General features: G+C 43.5%; 1 protein-coding gene across 4 annotated transcripts in view; it reads left to right on the plus strand.

Moving 5' to 3' along the window:
• PDE7B (phosphodiesterase 7B) overlaps positions 1–4,542 on the plus strand; it is a 322,239-nt gene extending 317,697 nt beyond the window's left edge. For all 4 annotated transcript variants that reach the window (XM_045865600.3, XM_045865599.3, XM_045865598.3 and 1 more), the window contains one exon: positions 951–4,542. In XM_045865600.3, coding sequence (XP_045721556.1) covers positions 951–1,135 — 185 coding nt within the window. In that variant the 3' untranslated portion in view covers positions 1,136–4,542. The remainder of the gene's footprint in view (positions 1–950) is intronic.
• The last annotated feature ends 3,290 nt before the right edge of the window (positions 4,543–7,832 follow it).

Here is a 7,832-nt window from a genome sequence, read left to right on the forward strand (position 1 = left end):
GGCCAAGCATCTGCACTTTGTTGAATAAAAAGATAATCAAATCAAGCCTTATAATTCACAGCCTTGTGAACATAAAGTGTCAGTTGGTGGAAAATTCGTTATGCTGAAAAAACCCTTGCCTTTTCTCCCCACACCTACATTTCAATAAAACCTAAGTATGTCCAAGTTTGTGATTATTCCAATCATCCCAGCCTAGACTGAAAGTCGTCTTGGCTTTAATAAATCATATTTAATATGGAAAGCACCCTAACATTGAAATATGACTAGAACACAAGGAGTCTAAGATAATTAAGAGAACAGACATATCTAATATCAACCAATCGTATCTGGTCATTAACATAGGGATTTTATGCAGGTAAAAATCCGTATTAAAGATGAGTGAACTTGACCTACATTTAGTCGCTTAACATAATTGAGAGTAAGACAAAACCGTGGATCAATACTCTTGAAAAATTATCCTACAGGGTAAACATATGAATTCTCCAGATGGGTCTAAACAACGATGTGCCCCTTCCTGATATCAGTCACCCTTTCCTCCTCTCCCCCACCCCCTCCTCAGCTCCCACACAGACTTTTTCCTAGCTTTCTGTTCAAACGTCTTTTTCCCTCAGCAAATAATAACAGCCAACATGTATTGAAAGTTTACTAGGTGCCAGGAGCTTTCTGAGCATTTCACTTGCCTCAAGTCATTTCATTGTCCTAACAACCCTATGGGTTTGGGACTCTTCCTGGCTCCTTTTTACAGATGAGGAAACTGAGGCCCGAGGGGTTAAGAAACAAGCCCTAGGTGACACACCTGGTGCTCCTAAACCAAATGGTAGGGAGCGAGTCATCTTTTGCCTCCGTATCTCTGGGTCGGGCACAGAGCGGCGTCCCACCTGGGTCTGGGAGGGAGGAAGGCGAGGGTTGCACCGCCTTCACGGGGCTGAACTTGGCCTTGCCTGTTCTAGGTTTCATGACCTACATCGTGGAGCCACTTTTCCGGGAGTGGGCCCGTTTCACGGGCCCCAGCGCCCTGTCTGAGAGCATGCTACGTCACCTCTCCCACAACAAAGCCCAGTGGAAGAGCCTGTTGCCCAAGCAGCACAGAAGCGGCGGCGCGGAGCACGCAGGCCCGGGGACTGAGAACCAGTAGCAGACTGGGACCAAAGGCGACGCCCCGTAGTCCCAGCCCCGCTGCCCCTGCTCCACGCAGACCGAAGGAGAACCTCCTCGAGCAGAGGCCTCCTGAGAGGGTGGCAGCTCTGGGGGGGGGTCTCGGCGACCAGCGCAGCCCCGCGCTGGGTGTCATCCCCGGGGCTCTCTGCAAGGCCACCCTCCTCCTACTCACCTGCCTCCTCTCCTTTTTCCAAGTGTACAGAAGCCATCCGTCACCTCAGCATTCGCTGCCGAAATAAGCAACTCCATTCAGGAACGTGGGAGCCGATTCTGGGGGGGGGGGGAGGCAGGTTGGCCCCTCAAGGCGAAGACTGGGGAGTAAGAAAGCGGTGCTCCTGCCATGCCCGCCTCGGGCCCTGGGTCACACTGTGACAGGCGACAGTGGCTAAGTCCAGAGCGTTTTTAGCATTTGCCATCTGACTGCTGATCTGCACGGCAATAACACCAGCACCTGGGCGCCAAGGAGACGGGTCTTGGGTGCCAGAGCACAAAAGAGAACGGGAGCAAGGACCTGCTATTTTAATAATAATTGTTATTATAAAAATAATAATAGATCTTTTTAACTTTTCTATTTTATGCACTAGACAGTGGATCTAAACCTTGGGACTAAGATTGCTCAATGTACCCAAACTTGAACAGGGGGTTCGTTGTTTCGTTACTGACTTGACGCCGCTTTGGGCCAGAGATTGGGCGTCTGCTCAGTTTAAGAGGCCGCGTTTCCTATCCGATCCGAGGGGAAGGTGCTGTACAGTTCGTTCCTTTGCACCATTAGCCGATCTGTCTTTTATCAGTAACTCAGATCCCGTGACATGTTTATGTGCACACGTGTCCATTTTCTGTAAATACGCAGCGCTACTGATGCCCCTGCCACAATACGTGAGTATTATGGGATTGCTACCTGTATAAACAACGGCACTGTGAACAGAATCCTGTTAGTTTTAATCCAAGAGAATGCGTTTGTAAATCTGGTAGAGAGTTTATTAATATACTGTTGTTTGCAGATAAAGGCCTTAACTTTAAACATCTTTCATCTTCTGAAAGCTGCCCGACTTCCATCCTCACACATATCCTTCTGAACTGCCGTCCCATGCCCGTCTTTGCGCTTTCCAGCTAAGGTCACAAACCGAAACTGACTAAAGTCTTTGAGGAAATAGTCTGGAAACTTCACCCGCATTCCGCTTGAGACCATAGTGTTTCATCTATGGCACCGAGCCTCGTTTCCTCAGATTAATGAGACCTTTCAACAAGCCTGAAGTCACTTTTCAACCCAGCGCCCAGGCTGCACCCTCTGTTTTAACAAGCCAGCTGATAAGCTCGCCTTTGTGTGACTCTTGTCTTGGACCGTGCGGTGTGTCAACCTCGCAGGAGACGCGGCAGGTCTCACAAACCTCCTACGACCCTGTCATCTACCCATCAGGGAGCTCCCTGCCCTCCCACCACACATTTGTCTGACACGGCTACAGTACCAAAGCACCTTTGGTTTATGGTTGGCGTGCATTTCTTTGGCGTTAGTAGTAACTGGATTTTTCTTTTTCCTTAATTTCGTGTGAACAACTACTCAATTATTTAGCTGAAGTTAACATTATTTAAGTCAAGAAAACATTTCAGTTTTTCGACCGAATTTACCTTCCTGGCAGGTCATCGTGGTTCGTTACGGTTCTAGCTAACAGAGTCACCTTGGAATCTGCTTGCCGTTTTTTCTGCAGACTCTTGGTCGGACAATCAGTTTGTTACAGCATCCTTCTCTAGTGACTAAACTCCATGCATTCAACCTTTTTCCTTAAAAGTTCTAGCATAAGTAATGTTACGTGAAAATTGGCATGTCCCTCTCTTCTTACCTTTACATAACATTATAGTGGGGGAACGATAATCTGATCATCTCTGCCACTACCGAGCTGTTTCGCAAGCTGACAAACTGACAGCGGACTCTCGTTTTCTACATGCAACTCTTGTGGGTTTTGTCCCTTCCTAACGTACAAATGAAATGTTCGAAACTTGACGGGTTTGTAATAAGTTTCTGTAGAGAGACTGAGGTTTGCCGAGTGAAGGTTTAGGGGGAAATTTTGGAAAGTTGGTTATATTTTCACTAAAGTCGGAGAGATTGTCAGATGGCACTAGAGAAAGTGTGAAAACCTCATGAAATGGGTGGCTGATAAGTTGAAATTGTTGATATGGGTAAGAGAGAAGTTGTGAAATCTTAACACTAACTTTTTTTCTCTGTAATAACTATGAACTGACACCTGATTCTTTATTGCTTTAATCCTCTGAAGCTCTCAGCTTGGTGAGGCCCCAAAAGAGAAAATGTTGAATGTGTTCCTGCTTCCAAATCTCTCTTACTTTGGTCTGATGATGCAGAAAGAGCTTTTGTGTGGTCTGTGTTTAACGTTCATGAGATCAAATGAAGGAAAGCAATTGTCAAGGATGATACAGTGGAGAAAAGGGAAGATGCTATTTTAGTGAATGGGGCCTCTGCCTTGGGTTTAAGAAATGGACTTTGTTTAAATTATATTTATATTGTAACTTACATAAGTAAGATTGGAGGCATTTTTAGTAGTTCCAAGTTCGTAGGACAAAAGTCTATGTTACAATTAGGTCTTGAGGAGGAGCTCACAAAGAAAACCACCAAATACCCGACTATGAAGCAGCTACTAGGACAATCAAAATTTGAAGTAAAAGGAGACACGATGCATAAACTAGATGCATTTTTGTCCTTTCAACCATCTGGAGTTTTCTTGAGTTCTTTGCTTTTTGGCAAAAAAAAAAAAGAAAGAAAGAAAGAGAATGTGAAAACTTTTTTTCCCTGCCTACTAGCGGCTCCCCTTCCACAGAGGAGCTCTGTTGCTAGTTAAGACACAGCTGTTGGATCATCCATGGATTTTATCTTTATAGTCTCCTCCTGGTCCACGGACCACCAATAGTTGACTTACCAAGTTTAATTCTGTCAGTACTTGAGAAGAAAGGAATCAAAGGGCTATTTTTAGTAAGCAAAATAGAGTTCAGATCAAATGAAGAGGGAGAAAATATGTATCACTGCCAGGCCTGGTCGTCAAAGCCTGCTTCTCCTTTAACAGCATCCGTGAATAGTCAGAAACTCGTTCTTGAACCCCTGACCTACCCATAACTCCTCTAGGCTGAGGGAAAATCCCACTCCGTTTCCACCCGCCGAAGGCCTCCCACAAAGGCACTTGGAGCGTGCCCGGCGACACTGTCTTCAGATAGTGCTTCCTACAAAACACAGACTTGTTTTGTAATCTTTTCTCATGTTGAATCAGATCTGCTCACTGATTTGAATTTGGTTATGAGCTTGTGTCTCGCTGTATTTCTTATGCTTGGTTCTTTTAAGCAAACCCTTAAAATTGTGTTGTTTTGTGTACACATGTGAGATTTGGGGGGAAAAAAAACCTTGTGAGTTTTGCTCAAAATGTGGCCTAAATATCCATTGGCATGTCTCAATGAACAACTGAAAATAAAGATAATTTCTTAAAAACATCAAAGTCTGAAAATATACTGATTCTCACCAGGTAACATGTTACCAGCAAACCAATCGGATTCAACAAAAAAGGCCCACTGCTCAGGAGAGGAAACTTTCAAGGGAAAAATGCACAGATACAGACATGGTCTCCATGTGACTCCTTCTACTTGGGGCTGCAGGAACAGCCCTGTCCATGAAGGCCTCACTTGCCAGTTAATCCCAAGTTAGGGAAAGAAGGCTCTCTTTCTCCCACCATTCAATTCTACACTTCTTCTGAGTCCTGATATTTTTGTTTCACATTTGTCAAACTCATATATGAGTGAGAATGAGGTAGAGTGGATTAGGTTGTAAAGACAAAGCCGACTTCTTTCAATAAGTACCTGTGAAAAATATGGTCTTGCAGATTTCAGGACTGGAAACCATCAAGAACAATAGAACAGTTCAGGCAGGACAACTGAATCTCCTAAACTTATCTGGAAATAGAGGAGAAAAACACCACCACCCTTGTTTCCCAGGAACAACCTTGTATCTACATAGTCTCTTCATGCCCCTTTTTATTAACATTGGATTCAAAATCTCACTGATCCCTTCATGCTTCCCTGTGTCTGAATACAAAGCCCCTTTTTCATGTGTGGATATTTGATAATATCAAATCAAAATCAAAATTGAAACCCCAGTGGTTTTCCAAGGAACAGTCAGACATGATTTCCAAATGTCCCCAGGAAACTAGCTGAGACATTGTGAAATAAATCAAGCCTATGTAAGCAATTGAATTTCGATTCCACAAATATTGATTGAGGATCTACCATGTGCCAGAGGTTGCACTAGATACTTGGAATATAAAAACAGCTCCTGAAAACAAAATAAGGATCATTTATCTCCCTTGCATCTATGCCCCCAAAGCCCTAATTCTGGCTGGTGATGGCTCTGTTCCTCTGAGTCAGGGCCCGAAAGGCTTGCTGGTCTTTCACAGGCTCCCCCAGGCGGCCTAGGCCAGTGTCTCCCGGCACTCACATGTCCACACACATTCTCAGCCAGTGCTCTCCGTCTGTCCTAGAGCAGGGCCCAAAGCAAAGGCACTTCTCAAGTAACATCCCGTCAGCCCTGCCTCTGTGACAATGTAGTGGACATGTGAGTAATGACTACACAGGGAGCTTTGAGCTACAGAACAGTCCGCGATGGGATTTTTTTTTTTCCAACTAAGCCAGAGAGATTATTAGAAAAATTTTCAATTTTAGTTGATAGGATTTGAAGATGCATTATTGCCTTGTCTCAGTCATTCAAGCAACAATGTATCGTTGATTCAATTGACTGAAATGTTTTAAATTCTAGTATTGCAAGATTTAATCTTTAGTAATTTTTTTCCCCTTTTAAGGAAGCAATGCATAGTGTTTTCAAAGTGTGGGCTCTGGGGTCAACAGACCAGAATTCAAATCCCTTGTTATCACTTGCTGCTTAACTCCAAGCAGATAATTTGATCTCTCTGAGCCTCCATTTCCTACGTGTAAAATGAGAGTAACACCTACCTTCTGGGGTGGTTGTGATGTCAAAATTGGAAAACATAGGGTGCCTGGGTGGCTCAGTTGGTTAAGCGACTGCCTTCGGCTCAGGTCATGATCCTGGAGTCCCGGGATCGAGTCCCGCATCGGGCTCCCTGCTCAGCGGGGAGTCTGCTTCTCCCTCTGACCCTCCTCCCTCTCATGTACTCTCTCATTCTCTCTCTCTCAAATAAATAAATAAAATCTTAAAAAAAAAATTTAAAAATTGGAAAACATATATAAAACATACAGCATGGTTTGTAATAAAGGGTCCTCAAAAAATGTAAATTTCTACATCATTTAAAACAAATCTACAAAGTGAGAGTTGGGGTATATCTTTTGCTTTCTCTAGGCTGTACAGTTTTTGTGCAAAAAAAAACACAAGAACCATTAATAGACATTGGGCATGACTATATCTATAAGTGACCAGCCCGGCCATGAAATAATCCTTATAAAATATGGACAAAATATTGTAAAAATGATTATAAAAGAAGACAGTGTTCTTGGGTCACTAAGGATACCCTGATAAGACCAGGGAATACAATGAACGTTTCTGATTATAAAGTAAATACTCAGCCCAGCCAGGGACGACCATCTGTTTAATCTAAGCCCTTCCTAGAATTGATGACAATACAATCCTGGCTAGAAAGGATTAGTTAGCAAACAAAACTTGAAAACTAATTCCACTCATATCCTATGAATCCTATCTATAGAAGTTTCCAGCGGCCCTTCCCCTTGCAACTTCATCAGATCCTTTCTGGCTATGGACAGCAGAGGCAGGGAAGTCAGTTAGAGCCTCTATAAATAAATGCCCTAAAATAGATTCTGTTCCTCTAAACTAACATTTTCAAAATTGCTTTTTAAAAAAGCCTTAAAAGAGTGCCTGGGAGGCTCAGTCAGTTATGCGTCTGACTCTTGATTCCAGCTCAGGTCATGATCTCGGGGAGATCAAGCCCCAAGTCAGGTTCTGCAGTCTGCTTCTCCCTCTCCCTCTGCTCCTCCCCTTGCTCATCCTCATACTCTTTCCCTCTCATTCTCTCTCTTTCTCAAATCAATCAATCAATCAATCAATAATCCTTTTTAAAAAAATGTGTGTGCCGGAAGTTGTTGAAGCATTACCTGGAAAAAAGAAGTCTTCATGGCCCCTGAAGTTTGAGGAACAATGGCTTAAACACACAGGTTCCTCTTCTGCGTCCTTCTCAGAGCCTCCCATAGGCTAACGGACACCTCCAACAAGACGATATGGATGATATTATTTGTTTAGATCTAATATTGTTTTCATATCATGAAGCCTTCCTTGACCACACCAACCCAGGATGATCTCCCCATTTGTCATTTTACTGCCCTAGTATTGTCAGTGACTATTAGTTATTTGTTATTATTCCTGATGTATGTGGGTGTGTTCTGCCCAGTTTGAGACATACTAATAACATTGCGGTTGGCTTGCCTGACTTTGTGGCGTGATTTTACCACTTACTAGATGTCTGACCTCAGGCAGGTTTCCCAACTTTTTGTGTCTCAGCTTCTGCACTGGTAAAATGATAATAAAAATGGGACCTATTTCATGGGGTTTCTGAAGATTCAAAGAGTTCATGAATGCAAAAACTCTGGACAGGGCCTCGCTCATAGAAAGCACTCAGTAAGTGTTGGCAAAGACCAACATC

This window comes from Mirounga angustirostris, unplaced genomic scaffold (assembly GCF_029215605.1).
Source record: "Mirounga angustirostris isolate CCGP_5_RB_7025 unplaced genomic scaffold, mMirAng1.0.hap1 SCAF_8, whole genome shotgun sequence".
Taxonomy (NCBI): domain Eukaryota; kingdom Metazoa; phylum Chordata; class Mammalia; order Carnivora; family Phocidae; genus Mirounga; species Mirounga angustirostris.